The sequence below is a fragment of the Pogona vitticeps genome, chromosome 2 (assembly GCF_051106095.1).
Source record: "Pogona vitticeps strain Pit_001003342236 chromosome 2, PviZW2.1, whole genome shotgun sequence".
Taxonomy (NCBI): domain Eukaryota; kingdom Metazoa; phylum Chordata; class Lepidosauria; order Squamata; family Agamidae; genus Pogona; species Pogona vitticeps.
Window position 1 is genome coordinate 79,890,680 of NC_135784.1, and position 15,407 is coordinate 79,906,086.

The 15,407-nt window shown below is 42.8% G+C and overlaps 1 protein-coding gene across 22 annotated transcripts in view; it reads right to left on the bottom strand.

Annotated features, from left to right (window-relative positions):
- The window catches only part of DOCK3 (dedicator of cytokinesis 3), a 291,232-nt gene that overhangs the window by 237,363 nt on the left and 38,462 nt on the right, over window positions 1-15,407 (bottom strand). For all 22 annotated transcript variants that reach the window (XM_078385476.1, XM_078385471.1, XM_078385469.1 and 19 more), the window contains exon 4: window positions 11,003-11,058. In XM_078385476.1, coding sequence (XP_078241602.1) covers window positions 11,003-11,058 — 56 coding nt within the window. The remainder of the gene's footprint in view (window positions 1-11,002; window positions 11,059-15,407) is intronic.

Sequence of the window (15,407 nt, forward strand, 5' to 3'; positions counted from 1 at the left end):
CCCCCCCTCCTCGCCTACACAGAGAAAGCATGCTGATAAAGCATGGGTTAACAGATACATTTTCATCAGAAAAATTCTTCACATTCTATTTGCTATGTAGAGTTGTAATGGTTGGATAGGTTAATACAGCAGGAACAGATAATAAGCTATGATTAGAATAGGGGAATATATATGGGTCTGATTATTGGATTGTTAGTGAACAGAATGGAATTAATGGGAGCCTTATTTCCTATGAGATTTAATTACATAACAATTTGGGCCAATCTGCAGTTAAAATGATAACTGAACCCTTAAAAAGGAAATGAGCTGTTTTCACTAACTAAAGAGAATTGATTAATATTCATCAAACCCATCTAACAGGCCATCAATAAGAATATACAATCCTGAAACACTTTAATCCCTGTCCTGCTTTTCCAGTGAAGGACATCCCAAAACAGTTTGTTCTGAATGATTTGCATCAGAAATTTATTTTATAGAATATAACTGGATGGCTTCCAAGCTGGGTGATGTTTGTTTCACTTTTTAAAGGTATCGCTTTACTTCAGACCTTATGCACAATAAAAGCAGTTCTTAATGGCGATCTTGATACTGTCTTAAGTTCTGTTTCTGGAAGAAGAAGAAGATGATAAAAGACTGGTCTAGGCTGTTGGTTTCTGCTTCTCTCCAGACCGTCAAGCAGCCACACTGTAAGTTGTTCAGATACGGTTGCCATAACACCCATTTAGCCAGGTCTTTTCTGGACTTTATAGTCAGAGCTTGACCCTCTCCCTGGTTTATGGAGAACCTTCAAGCTATGAAGTTAACAAGAAGACTGCTAAAAGGGTACATGGAGGAAAGATCTGTTGGAGTATAACTTGTTGCATCCTGACCAGGAAATATGCTAATACCTTATTATTGGTGAAAAAGTCCTTCAATATTAAGATCATTGGTGAGTCTGCGAACCTGCAAGTGGAGCTTTTCTGGGTCTCTTGTGGCCTCACTAATCCTGCTCGGCAAGGTTCCTTCAACTAACTGAGGCTGATTGCCTAGCTCACCCCTACCTCAACAAGGGGTCCTTGAAGACATTGGTGCGTGCATTGGTGATCTCCAAAATCAACTACATGGGGCTTCGCTTGAGACTGACATGGAACCTACAGCAGGTTTCTAATGCCGCCACCAGGGTGGTATTGAGTGTGAGTAAATTTAAGCACATCTCCCCAAGTCCTGGCTCACCTACACTGGTTGCTTGTGATGTTCTGGGCCAAGTTCAAGGTCTTCGTTGGTTCTTACTTATAAGCCTTCCATAGCCAGGGACATCATTACTTGTTTGAGCATCTTTCTCCAAGAACATTGACCCACACCACCAGATCCTCACAGGCCATGCTTCTACAGGTTGTCACACTGAAGGAGGCTAGAAAGACATCCACCAGAAATTGAGCCTTCTCAGCTGTGGCACCAATCCTCTGGAATGGGCTTCTGATTGAGCTTTGTCTAGACCCTTCCCTCCCAGCCTTCAAGAGGTTGCTTACAGAAGCTTTCCATGAATTTGTCAAAATTGTGCTGCTTATCCAAACATTGCTTGATGTTAATAGATGCTGTTCATTTTGAGTTGTTTTATTAATTTGATTTTTGATTGCATAATACCTTGTTGTCATTGTCCTATTACAGTATTTGTTTTGATTCTGACTGTTAAAGTAGTGCTTTGCACTAATCGGGCAATATAATTTTTTTTTAAAAAAAATCATGGCCACTAGTACTCATTGGGGTAATTTAGCCCAGGTTCCAAGTTTCTTTTTAAAAAAAGTAAGTCTCTAATAGAGATGGGGGTATTCCGCAAATATGAATACTTCCGCAGAGCTAGACTTCACGAGGGTCTGGCCCCTGGCCGCAGTAGTGCTGGTTTGTTGGGGAGTGCTCAATGGCTCTAGACGCTCTTGAGGTATACAGTTCTATCATTGTATGTGTCTATGGTTGTCCAGAAACATTCACTGCATTTTAAGGAAAGGAAGAGGTGGCAAGAGTTGACAGGTCTTTGCCCCAGGGCACCAACATTTAGAGGTGAATCTACTGCCGAAGGTTAGGAAAACAAGCAGCAACACTTGCCTGCCCTTTTCACATTCCTTATTTTGAAAATCTAAGTATTATCTTTCTCTTTGGGGGAAAAGCAGTCTCCTATTCCTTTTTAAATGGATTCTCATGCCCATATCTCTGAGCAAAGTGGGTAGAAGATGATACCACTTGTCCTGGATGGTAAAATTGCTAGTTGCAGCTCTGAAAATGGGGTTGAGGATGTATAAATTATTAGAAGATTCTGTTAGTTTTTAATTTTGTGGTGGTGGTGGCAATTGTGGTGTTTCTGGCTACTATAAATCTTAAATTTCTTTTTTAAAAAAAAACATTTTTATTAATTTTCCAATCTATCTACATTGTTTGTGCTAGTCAAACATCGTGTTACATAATTGCTTGCAATTATTTGTTTTTTACATCTCAGTGTCTTCCCGATTATCCCCCCAAATTCCAACCATCTTTCAAACCATTCATATACAGATTTTAGTATATAATATAACTACTATCATAATATTACTCTCATAAAGTTCTCAGGATCTTCTAATAACATTCTTAATGAAAGTGGTTCCAGATCCATGACCCAGCTTTATATCTAGTTTAGTTTGCCTAAAATAAAAAATCACCATATTATATCTTTACCCTGATTCAGGCTCCCTTATTTCAATTTTTTCCTGGGCTTTCTTTTTGTCTCCTGAGCACATGGCCTGGGGGTGGGGCCTAGGGGTGGGACTTCCTGATTTAAAAGAGCGTGTCCCAGGCCCCTGGACCCTTTCCCCTAGGAAGCTGGGCTGAGGGCGAAGGCCAGGTCTGTTTGCATGGATGTTTTGCTGAGTTTTTTTCCCTGGGCTTTCTTTTTGTCTCCTGAGCACATGGCCTGGGGGTGGGGCCTAGGGGTGGGACTTCCTGATTTAAAAGAGCGTGTCCCAGGCCCCTGGACCCTTTCCCCTAGGAAGCTGGGCTGAGGGCGAAGGCCAGGTCTGTTTGCATGGATGTTTTGCTGAGTTTTTTTCGCTGGGCTTTCTTTTTGTTTCCTGAGCACATGGCCTGGGGGTGGGGCCTAGGGGTGGGACTTCCTGATTTAAAACAGTGTGTCCCAGGCCCCTGGACCCTTTCCCCTAGGAAGCTGGGCTGAGGGCGAAGGCCAGGTCTGTTTGCATGGATGTTTTGCTGAGTTTTTTTCCTGGGCTTTTTTTTGTCTCCTGAGCACATGGCCTGGGGGTGGGGCCTAGGGGTGGGACTTCCTGATTTAAAAGAGCGTGTCCCAGGATAAAATTCTCAAATTTTATATCTGGCCTTAATATGGTAAATAGGAAAGGCAATGAGATTTGCATAAGCCGGGGAGTCAGGAAAGTTTTAAGGATCAGATCATACTTTTGCACTATTAAAGAGCAGGCCGGGTAGGTGGGGCTCGTCAGCCATGGAAGGCAGCCCATCTAGGAGAAGGAAAACTCCGATTTCAAACCTCCACTGCCTTGTGGCTATAGCCACTCATGGAAAAGGCTTCAGGAGCTAACCTCGAGGCAAAATCCGGAGCTGGAGTCCCGAAGGCAGCGTGTGTCGTTCTGCCAACTCCTGCGACATTGCTGGAACCAGTTGTATTGGCTCTTGCCTTTCCATTGGACCATTTCAGCAATGTGGAGAGGGGGGATCTGCTGCTTGGGTAACAGCCTATCCTCCATATTACCTTACCCGGGCTTCATGCTCTGGAGAGGACACTCCTCGATTCAGAGCATGTTACCACAGTCTCTCGAGACTGAAGGATGCCTATGCTATTTCAATTTAGTTCTCCTTTTAATATATAGAATATACCCTTTTACAGATCCAGATGATAAATATAAACATGTTTCCAATATTAAGGGGCCCTTCCTTGTTTTCCCTTTTTTTCATCTTTCTAGGTAATTCCCGCTCTGATTCCTCTTTTTTCATTCCCTGCTATATCTCTAAACATTTTGTCATCTTTCATGTCCTCTGAAACCATTTTGTAGTTCTGATTTATGTCCACTGACTCCTTTTGTACTTGGTCTATCTTCAATGAGTCTTCCAGGCTTTTTTTGGTTAATTTTGCTGTTTTTTCCCTTTGTCTTCCCTTGGTACTCTCCTCTGGTCCAAGACTGATGTTTCTCTTAGGTTAACTTTCTCAAGCTGCTGCTTGGTTTGGCATACATCATCTGTGATACTCCCATTTCCTTCCTTGTTGTTTCCTGTTGCTTGTGGACTATAGTTCTTCTTATGTTGATTAGATAATTTTGCCTCTTGATAATGAGATCTCATGGTCGTTAATATTTTTTGAAGCATAGATTTTATTTCATTCCAAAATTGTCCTTGTTGTCCCATTCTGTTTCTGCTGCCTAGATGCTTATAAACAGATATTCCAAATTTCCAGAGTCATTTCAAGAGTTCCACTTTGGCTATGTAAAGTTGAACCAAATTCGACCCAAGGAACAGTTTTTGAAAAGTCCACTTTAGGGTTAATTCCAGCCAGAAGCTCACGAGGAAATAAACAGTTTTTCAGACTTAAGCAACAACAGTATATTCAAGGTCACATCTTCTGGGAATCATTCCAAATGCTCTGGATAGTCAAAACAATGTCCGCACTTAATTTGCAGGAAGGTCTCTCAAGCTTATAACGCCAGGTTGTAAATATTCTTAAAGTATAATTTTAAAAAGTTACTTTCTTCAGCTATCCCTCTCACCAGATTTTCTGCCGCTTTAAAAAGTTACTAAGATAGCAATTCTTTTTTTCCATATGTAGGGGTACGTAGGCAATTAGTTGTAAAAAGATTCTCACCCGATGGAAAAACAACAATGCCAGGTGCTGTTCCTTGCTTCTCTCAGCCGGCTGCCAGCGACTTGGAAGCTCGCCGAAGCTGCTTATTTCTGCCCGTTGGCTGATTAGGGAGTTTCCTGGATCGAACCGGGGTGGCTGCCGCCCCCCGTGATCAACAGGCTTTCTTCCCCAGTTCACCACCCCTCCAGGGTGGTTCCGACGCCCTACGGTGTCCCAAAACGGGTCAGAATTCAGCCCAGGGGACAGAGCTCTGCCCTCCTGCTGCTGTCTCGTTGCGACATCAAGCCGGAAGTCCTAAACCTTAAATTTCTTGAAAGAAGTACCAGACAATGAAAAGGAATTATTTCTTTCTGTGTTTGTCTTGGTACGACTCTTTAAATTACTCACCTACTAAATTAAATAAGTTTTACACCTCAGTAAATGTACACAGAAAATTGATTTATATGTACTTCTTGGAAAGCAGAGATTGGCAAAATTTATTTTCTTGTACTGTAACTCCCAGAATTTCCCAGACAAGATCAGTGACTATTCTGGTTGAAGTATTCTGGATGATATAATTACTGAATATATATTCAAGCTCTGCTATAACTCCGATTTCAAATAAACCATTGGAGTAAAACAAAAACACAACTATGATAGTGAATGTTTAGGAGGCAGGTTGCATGCTGGATTGGTATTTGGATATTTTACCATCAGTAAAAAAAAAGAGCTATCTTGTAAGATCGTTGGTCCTTTCCCTCAGGCAGCCCCTCTGTCTCGGCGGGAAATAAAATAGGCTGAGTCTGTATAACATTAACATTGGAACTTTTATTCAACTCCACTTCCTCCAGCACATCTTTGAACGGGTTCAACGGTTTCAAATTAGGCAACAAGCCATCCTCAACAATATTCAAACTCTGATCAAATTCCCATGGTGTTACAGGCGGCGGACCCCACATGGTCCCCTCAGCTCCCTCTGAGGAGGTGGGAGACTCCTCATTGCGCAAATGGTCCCACAGCATTTATGTCTATACCACCCTCTTTCGTCGGGACCTTCGTGTTCTTCAGCTGTCAACCATTCACCCTCGTGTTGTAGCTCCAATTCCCTGGGCGCCATAATCACATTCCATTTCTTTATCAACTTACGCAGAGTAGTCTCTGTCACTCTTGGAGGACTGGGTAGCAGGCCTCCCTCTTTCAAATGGGGAAAGTCTCTTAACAACCCCTGGGTGCGGACCTTCTCAAAAGCCCTACGTCTTTCCTCCCTCTTCTTTCTCTCATAGTCTTCCACCACTGAACTAAACCATACCACCCCCTCCTCGTTCAGGGTACCTCGTTGCATAATCAATTAACACCAGAATGTGAGTGTGTCCTCCTGCTGATTTTGTAAGGGGTCCCACTATATCAATTCCTATCCAGTTGAAGGGATGGTCTACTAAAGGCATGGGCACTAAAGGGGCTCCTGGTCTAGGTTTCAGTTGTGTCATCTGGCACTCTTTACAAGTTTTGCAAAATTGTTGTATCTCCCCTTGCATCCCAGGCCACCAAAACCTCTGAGATACCCGTGCCACCATTTTATCGGTAGCCAAGTGACCCGCTGTAGGAACGTCATGAGCTATCTTCAACACATCTTTTCTCCATTTCATCGGTACCACCAATTGTTTTTCACCTTCCCGATTTACGTGGTACAATAACCCTCCCTCCATTTCGAATCCTTCAGTCCCATGAACAATAGTTCCAGTGGGTCGTGCTTCCTTCAATACCCTTTGCAACGTAGGATCATCCTGTTGCCAAAGCCTCGTTTGCTCTCTAGAGGCTTCCTTTCCAAAGTCAGTTTCAATTTGACTTGGTTTGCAATCTCCGGTTAAACCCTCCTTGCTCCTTAACAATTCACTCACCCCTTCCCAATCACGTCCTAGTAACATTTCCCTTGATAGTCCCGGCGCTATTCCTACTTTCATTCTCCGGCAATCATTTCCAATTCGTACATCAGCCCAAACAGTCGCATTTTTTTTTTGAATCCCCATGGATGCATCTCAGTCACATCATCCGCCAATGTAATCCCCTCCAAATGGCGCACCAGTGTTTTACTACATCCCGTATCTATCAATGCTCTTTTCTCGTGCCAGTTTACAAAAGCTATCACCTCCCAACCTTCCCTTTCCGACCCTATCACTTTAATCGGTTCATTATTTTGGCCTACCCAAGAACAATCCAGTCTGGGACACTGCCGTCTGACGTGGCCAGGCTGGCCACAGTCGAAACACACAGGTTTGCCGTCTTTGCCTTACTTCAAGCCCGTGCCAGGCTCGAACAGCCTCTTCTAACTTCTTTGGTCTATTTCGTTGTACCCAACTTCTCATATTATTAGATAAAGTCGAAATTAAATGCTCCATCACTACCGTCTCGATGATCTCGTCTTTTGTTTTATCTTCGGGCTTTATCCATCTAAGTACATTGGCTTTCATGCGTTGGCTTACTGGGCGCGGATGCATTCCCGGCTTGAATTTTAGCTCACGGAACTTTTTCCTGTATGCTTCTTCGGTTAAGTTTAAAGTCTGTAAAATGGCGCCTTTTACTATTTCATATTGGGCCGCTTCTTGGGTGGATAATGTGTCCACAACTTCTTGTAACACTCCAGTTAAGCAAGGAATTAAGATTAAAGTCCATTGTTCTTTAGGCCATCCGGCTGCCGTGGCTACTCTCTCAAAAGTATGTAAATATGCCTCAGGGTCATCAGTATTACTCATCTTCTGCATACGAATTGGAGTTGGACCTGCCACCCAGGGGTTTCTCACACCTTTCAACTCACTCTTAACCCTTTCTTCTCCCGTACTTAACTGCAGTCAATAATGTTTGTTGCTCTGCCAAATTCTCTATTAATTTTGCTTGATGCTGAATGATTTGGCGTAACTCATTCATTTCTTCATTTCCCCGCCATAGGGGCTGCCCCACGTTGGGCGCCACTGCAAGATCGTTGGTCCTTTCCCTCAGGCAGCCCCTCTGTCTCGGCGGGAAATAAAATAGGCTGAATCTGTATAACATTAACATTGGAACTTTTATTCAACTCCACTTCCTCCAGCACATCTTTGAATGGGTTCAACGGTTTCAAATTAGGCAACAAGCCATCCTCAACAATATTCAAACTCTGATCAAATTCCCATGGTGTTACAGGCGGCGGACCCCACATGGTCCCCTCGGCTCCCTCTGAGGAGGTGGGAGACTCCTCATTGTGCAAATGGTCCCACAGCATTTATGTCTATACCACCCTCTTTCGTCGGGACCTTCGTGTTCTTCAGCTGTCAACCATTCACGCTCGTGTTGTAGCTCCAATTCCCTGGGCGCCACAATCACATTCCATTACTTTATCAACTTACGCAGAGTAGTCTCTGTCACTCTTGGAGGATTGGGTAGCAGGCCTCCCTCTTTCAAATGGGGAAAGTCTCTTAACCCCTGGGTGCAGACCTTCTCAAAAGCCCTATGTCTTTCCTCCCTCTTCTTTTTCTCAGTCTTCCACCACTGAACTAAACCATACCACCCCCTCCTTATTCTTATAACCTCCTCCAACTGTCACTTCAGACTCCTCCCACTCCTCGTCTGCCAAGCACACTTCTACTTTCACCTCCCCCTCTTTCTCTTCCGTCTCCTTTCCCTTTTCTTCTTCACTTTCGCCACTAACTCGTCGACTCTTTTTTCCATCCTCTTTTTCCACTTTTACTTCTGCGGATGGCACACTCTTATTTTCTGCACCTTCACATATCTCATGAAAATATTATCAGAAGCCCAGTGTGTGTGGCAAAATATCATTATGTATTAATGTGCAGCAGCATGTTTAGCTGCTTTACATGGCTCCCCTCTTTCCATTTTATTCTAAAATCCTCTCTCAAAGGTAGGTTTGGCTGAGATCTACTGACTGACCCCATCATAACAAGTAAGCTTAGTGATTAAGAAGGACCTGAAAATGTATTCCCATATTCCAAGTCAGGTACTCTAACCATGAAATTATATTAGCTCCTTCAGATCAATGAATATATAAATATATAAATGAATCCAAGGCTAAAATATTTTGATAGAAAAGTAATGAAACAATGAATGAAACAATTTGCCTAATTGTGCAAACTGGACCAACTAAAACTCATAGTCTAGAGAACTGAAATATGACAGATGAACCAATCTCCATCCATTTTTTTTACAACTATCTACAATATAGTGGTACCTTGCAAGACCATTACCCCGCAAAACGACAAATCCACATGACGACGAGGTTTTGCAATCGCCATTGTGCTTCGCAAAACAGTTTCCTATGGGCAATTTTCGCTGGACGATGTTTCAGTCCATGCATCACAAGAGGTTCCCCCCCCCGGGACCAATGCTTCGCAAGACCACAATTTTAACAGCTGATCGGCGGCTTCACAAAATGGCTTCCCTACGGGCGATCTTCGCAAAATGGGTGTTTTCGGGACCAATGCTTTGCAAGACAGCGATTTAAACAGCTGGTCGGAGCTTCGCAAAATGGCTTCCCTATGGGCGATTTTCGCAAAACGACTATTTTCCCCATTGGAATGCATTAAACTGATTTCAATGCATTCCAATGGGGAAACGCTTTTCACAAGACAATGTTTTCGCTAAACAGCCATTTCAATGGAACAGATTAACATTGTCTTACAGGGCACCACTGTACAATATAAAGAAAAAAAATTAAATCTTTATTTTCATCTATTCAGGCTCTCTCAGTATGACTGTGCACATAGAGAATCTTCAGGCTCCATGAAATTCCTGACCTCTACTTGGAAAGCCAGACAAGAGAACTTTATCTCCCCACCTCAACCCCACCAAAGCTTTTGCAATTTATACAAAACTATTCCAATGTATTCTGGAGAAATACCAATGTAATTTCCCTTCAAAAAGCAAAACACAAGCACACACATGCAGTAATCAGAGGAGGACTAGCTGGTTGTTTTTTTTAAAAAAAATTAAAAGTCCTCCACCCCACTAAAGCTTTTGCAATTCATACAAAACTACTCCAATGTAGTTTGGAGAAAAACTAATGTAATTTCCCTTCAAAAAGCAAAACACATGCACACACATGCAAGAATCAGAGGACTAGCTGGTTGTTGTTTAAATTAAAAGTCCATGAAACAAAGGACTAGCTATGGCAATTTTGTGCAATGTGATCAAACTGTGCAACTAACACATATTATGTAACTTGTGTAAAGCTACTGATATGGCACGACCACAAAATATCTTGCCCTATCAGAGGATATGGTGGAACAAAATACAATTTCTCATCCTTGCCTACAAGGACTGGACAAGCAAGAGTTTACATCCTTATTTTATAGACATTCCAATACCTAGCAAAAGCAGTACAAGTTAAATCTCTAACATTTATATAAAATGATTGCTTGAATGTAATTGTTGGAATAAATTTAATTTTCTGGAACAACAACACAATTTTAAGCATAGGATAATGGCTATATTAAAAAAGTTACTGTATATACTCTAGTATAAGCTGACCCAAATATAAGCTGAGGCACCCAATTTTACCACAAAAATCTGAAAAAACTTATTGACTCGAGTATAAGCCAAGGGTGAAAAATGCAGCAGTTACTGGTAAATTTCAAAAATAAAACTAGATACCAATAAAATAACATTAATTGAGGCAGCAGTAGGTTAAATGTTTTTGAAGATACTATCCTTCTGAGCTGCGAGACACACTTCACTGCCTGCAGAAGGAGGACTCATGTTGCACTTATCTACTGCTCTACTGCTGCGTAACAAGATGGAGGGAGACAGAGGATGGAGGAGGAAGATGGGAGGAGGAAGGTGCAGAAGGAGGAGGATGGGAGTGTCCTGGAAGCGGAAATGCAGTGTACATAACCCGGGTCATCGGACCACCCACAGAGGTTGCAGGCGACCATAGATGAGCGGGGGAGTTCAGAGAACACCTGCACTGCATGGTAGAACATGTAATTTTGACACTGACTCGAGTATAAGCCGAGGGGGTGCTTTTTCAGCAAAAAAAAAGTGCTGAAAAACTAGGCTTATACTCAAGTATATACAGTATAACATAATGTATTTTAAATGCAAAACATATTTAACAGCATCAGTGGAAAACTACTCATTTTTCAGGATTATGTCTAGTTATGTGTTTTGTTTATCCACGTTTTGTTTATTTCAGTGTATACTCACCCTCTATTACTGACAATTGCTTTTTTCAAGTGAATATAATTAGCAGGAAAGATCCCCTGCAAAACAAAATAATTTTATTTCAGCAATAAATACAAATGCAGCATAAATAAAACCCATTCAAGTAAATAATCTGCTAATGACTACCAGAAATTCTGAAATTAACACTTCTGGTTTTACTTAAAAAGTGGGGGGGGGGACTGTTTACCCTTTTGATAAAAGAATTCTGAAGAATTCTACTTCTGAAGTAAATTATCTTATGCAATAAGGTCAGGCAATTTGTAAGAACAACAAAACATGGATGTATATTTTAACTCTGTCAATGTTTTATTCAAAATCCAATTTTCTATACAGAGAGACCACTACACGTCCCTTAGAAGAGCCACATTTAAGATTTAAAATAGGTAATTAAAATAAAATATTAACACTGCGATACAAGGACACCTGCAAGAGGGATCTGAAGGCAAAGAGGAAGTCACAAAAGCAGCAAAATCAGGGAGCTGGTCAGGGGACAGATTGGATTTGTCTTCAGTGTGGAAGGGATTGTCACTCTCAAATCGGCCTCCTCAGCCACACTAGATGCTGTTCCAAGTCCTCCATACAGAGCACGTTACCATAGTTTTTCGAGACTGAAGGATGCCTGAAGTAAGCATGTTTATGTAATACTGTATATGCTAGGGTCAGCATGAGCCCCTCCCTCCCCTGGCTTTAGTCTTAATTATCAACATTGGTTGTAAAGAGTAATTTTGTTGTTACTAGCAGAAACTAACAATAAATATATGGAAGTATATTCTAAACATGCACAGGGGCCAGTCTATTGTGAATAAATACCCACCCTACCTCAGATTTGTTTGATTATGATAAGTGTGTGTGTGTGTGTGTGTGTGTGTGTCTGTCTGTCTGTCTGTCTGTCTGTCTGTCTGTCTGTCTGTCTGTCTGTAGAAAGACAGGTATAACAGTAGATGATATAGATATAGATACATAGATAAAAATATATGTGAGTTAACAAAATTGTCCAACTGGGAGTCTCTGGCTTGAATTTCCCAGTGAAAGTAGCACAATGCTAAACCTATAATGCTAAATTTAAACCCTAACCCCAAACTAAATTACTGGAATGAAATGAACCATATTCTCAGCAATGAACAAAAAAAGTACCGAAAGGTAAGGGTGAAAGGTACTGAATAAATTGTATTACAGTATCTGCATGGTGGGAAATATAAGGAAACCAACAATGCAAAACCTATAACTTTTACAACTTTTCTTGAGGAGCCACTTGCTAAGACTGCAACATTTCAATTTGAAAAACTCTTAATCATCAGTTCAGAAGTTAACCCCATCTAGAGTAGTCACGTTGAAATAAAAAGGGCTTATTACCCACAATTAAGTAAATCCAACTGATTTCTATGTGACTAGTCTAAATAGATTTAATCCATGCATTCCTGTCTATCAACGATGATCCATGCATTGTACAACTTCCCAGCACAGATTTCTTATACAGTGGTGTCTCGCATAGCGAGGTTAATCCGTTCCGGATTAACCTTCGCTATGTGAAAACTTCGTTAAACGGAAAGCAAAAAGCCATTGGAACGCATTAAACTTAGTTTAATGCGTTCCAATGGCTTCCGTACTCACCGTTCAGCGAAGTTCCTCCATACCGCCGCCATTTTCGCGCCCTCGGTAAGCGGGGCGCGAAACTGGCGGCCATTTTGGAACCGCCGATCAGCTGGGAGGCGGGCTCTTGCAAGGAGGGAGCCACCTCCCTCCTCTGCAAGAGCCCGCTGCCCAGCTGGGTAGAAACGCCGGCCGGCTCTTGCGAAGGAGGGAGGTGGAGGTCCCTGCTCTCCTTCGCAAGAGCCTTTCTACCCAGCTGGGAGGCGGGCTCTTGCAAGGAGGGAGCCACCTCCCTCCTCTGCAAGAGCCCGCTGCCCAGCTGGGTAGAAACGCTGGCCGGCTCTTGCGAAGGAGGGAGGTGGAGGTCCCTGCTCTCCTTCGCAAGAGCCTTTCTACCCAGCTGGGAGGCGGGCTCTTGCAAGGAGGGAGCCACCTCCCTCCTCTGCAAGAGCCCGCTGCCCAGCTGGGTAGAAACGCCGGTCGGCTCTTGCTAAGGAGAGCAGAGACCTCCACCTCCCTCTTTCGCAAGAGCCGGCCGGCGTTTCTACCCATCCTGGGCTTGGATCCGCCCCGTGCTCGGCTGAGCGCGGGGCGTATCCAAGCGGCGGCGGCGGCGGCAGGGGGGGGTGTCCGGACCCCCTGACCCTGCCCCAGCCGCCGGGAGCCAACCCGCGCCGCCTATCCCAGTCATGCTAGCATGACTGGGATAGGCAGCGCGGGGCAGATCCAAGCGGCGAGCCGACCCGCGCCGCCCATCCCAGTCATGCTAGCATGACTGGGATAGGCAGCGCGGGGCGATTTCAAGCGGCGGCGGCGGCAGGGTGTGTGTGTTCCGGACCGCTTCCAGTGCTTTGCCTGGAAGCTTTCCGGATCCACCCTACCCTGCCCCCGCCGCCGCTGAGAGCCTTCCGAGCTCTCAAAGGGGTTCTCTCCAATGTCGGAGGGGGGCCCTTTGAGAGCTGGGAAGGCAAAATGTCGGCAGTCGGGCGGTGGCTTCGGGGTCCTTCCGAGGCCGCCGCCCACTGCCGACATTTTCCCCCAGCTGAGCGGCGGGAGCGGTCCTTCAGAGGCTCCCGCCGGTCAGATGGGGGAAAATGGTTGCCTATGGGGAAAATCGCAAAGCGATTTTTCCCCATAGGCAACATCGTAATGCGATCGCAAAAGCGATCGCAAAATCCGCAACGGTATGCGGATTAATCGTTAAACGGTGCACTCGTTAAGCGAGGCACCACTGTACATACAAATGCATACATGAAAGGCTTTAATATTCTGCCATTTTACAATGGGGCCTCTAAATATCATCAGATCACTAGATACGAAGGAAACCAGGGCTTTGAGAAATCTTGGTTTATTGTTTACTAATAGTATGCTGGCATCTGATACAGAATCTCTGACATAGTTCCCTCTGCAAGAGGAAGTTGATAAAAAAAAACAGATTTTCCACCCATGATTCTCACACGGGATTCCCCAAACAAGCAAGAATAATAAGGCAATGACAAGCCATAGGTTAAGGCTCTAGCTTGTTAAGGGACAGACAAGTAAGAATCACCAGCAGCTTTTTGCATTAAATACTATTCAGAAATTACAAAGAACTTAGAAAACTATTTAACTCTCATACATCTCAGTAAGACATGTATCTAGCTTTCTCAGGCTTATGCCCATATAGTATATATCAAGTGCAACATATGTACAAATTAATATTAAATTAAACCCTAATTTGGTGTAAGCATGTTCAGACTTTGCAAACGCAGGTTCAGATAGGGATGAATCGTTATCGAGGATTAAATAACTTTTTCAATCAACTCCAGCTTTATTGTATTATATTCTACAGTTCAATTATAAAAGAGTTCTGCACTAGTCTTCAGCAATCTTACACTCTACATGTCTGACAGAATGATTTTTAAGATACTCTCCAGACTTGTGATGCTAAAGTTCTCTCACTGTAATGTATACCAGCTTGATGTGTGTAATGTATGTGTATGCTCTTTCAAGGGGCATGACCTTCAAAAGCTGTCAATAAATACACTAAAGAAAGAAAGAAAGAAAGAAAGAAAGAAAGAAAGAAAGAAAGAAAGAAAGAAAGAAAGAAAGAAAGAAAGAAAGAAAGAAAGAAAGAAAGAAAGAAAGAAAGAAAGAATGGAAACTTTTATTATGCATTTGTTTATTCCATTTGTATACTGCTTGTTGGCCCAGATGGGTCTTTTAGGTATCCTACACTCATGTTTCATAAAATTAATAAAATATAAAACGTATGCTGCCTTGACTATAAGCATTTATACTTATTTCTTCTGAGAGTTTTCCAAACGTGACAAAGATTATACAGTGGCCAAAATCATACTATTGTTCATACAAGGTTTCTGTAGCTTGTTGTACCTAATTGCTAAGGTGCTAAGGCATGTCTTGGTCAATTATTATTATTATTATTATTATTATTATTATTATTATTATTATTATTATTATTATTATTAGTAGTAGTAGTAGTAGTAGTAGTAGTAGTAGTAGTAGTAGTAGTAGTAGTAGTAATAGTAGAAATAGTAGAAATAGTAGTAATAGTAGTAATAGTAGTAATAGTAGTAGTAGTAGTTTTCAAAAGGATAAAAGGAAAGGGGCCATCCTGATCTCCCGAGGGAGAGCGTTCTATAGCATGGGAGCTGCCCCAGAGAAGGCCCTCTCCCGTGTCCCCATCAGCTGTGCTTCTGGTGGCAATGGGACCGAGAGGAGGGCCTCCTCTGCTGATCTTAATCGCTGAGAAGGCGCATATAGGGAGATACGGTCCTTCAGGTAGCCTGGACCCAAG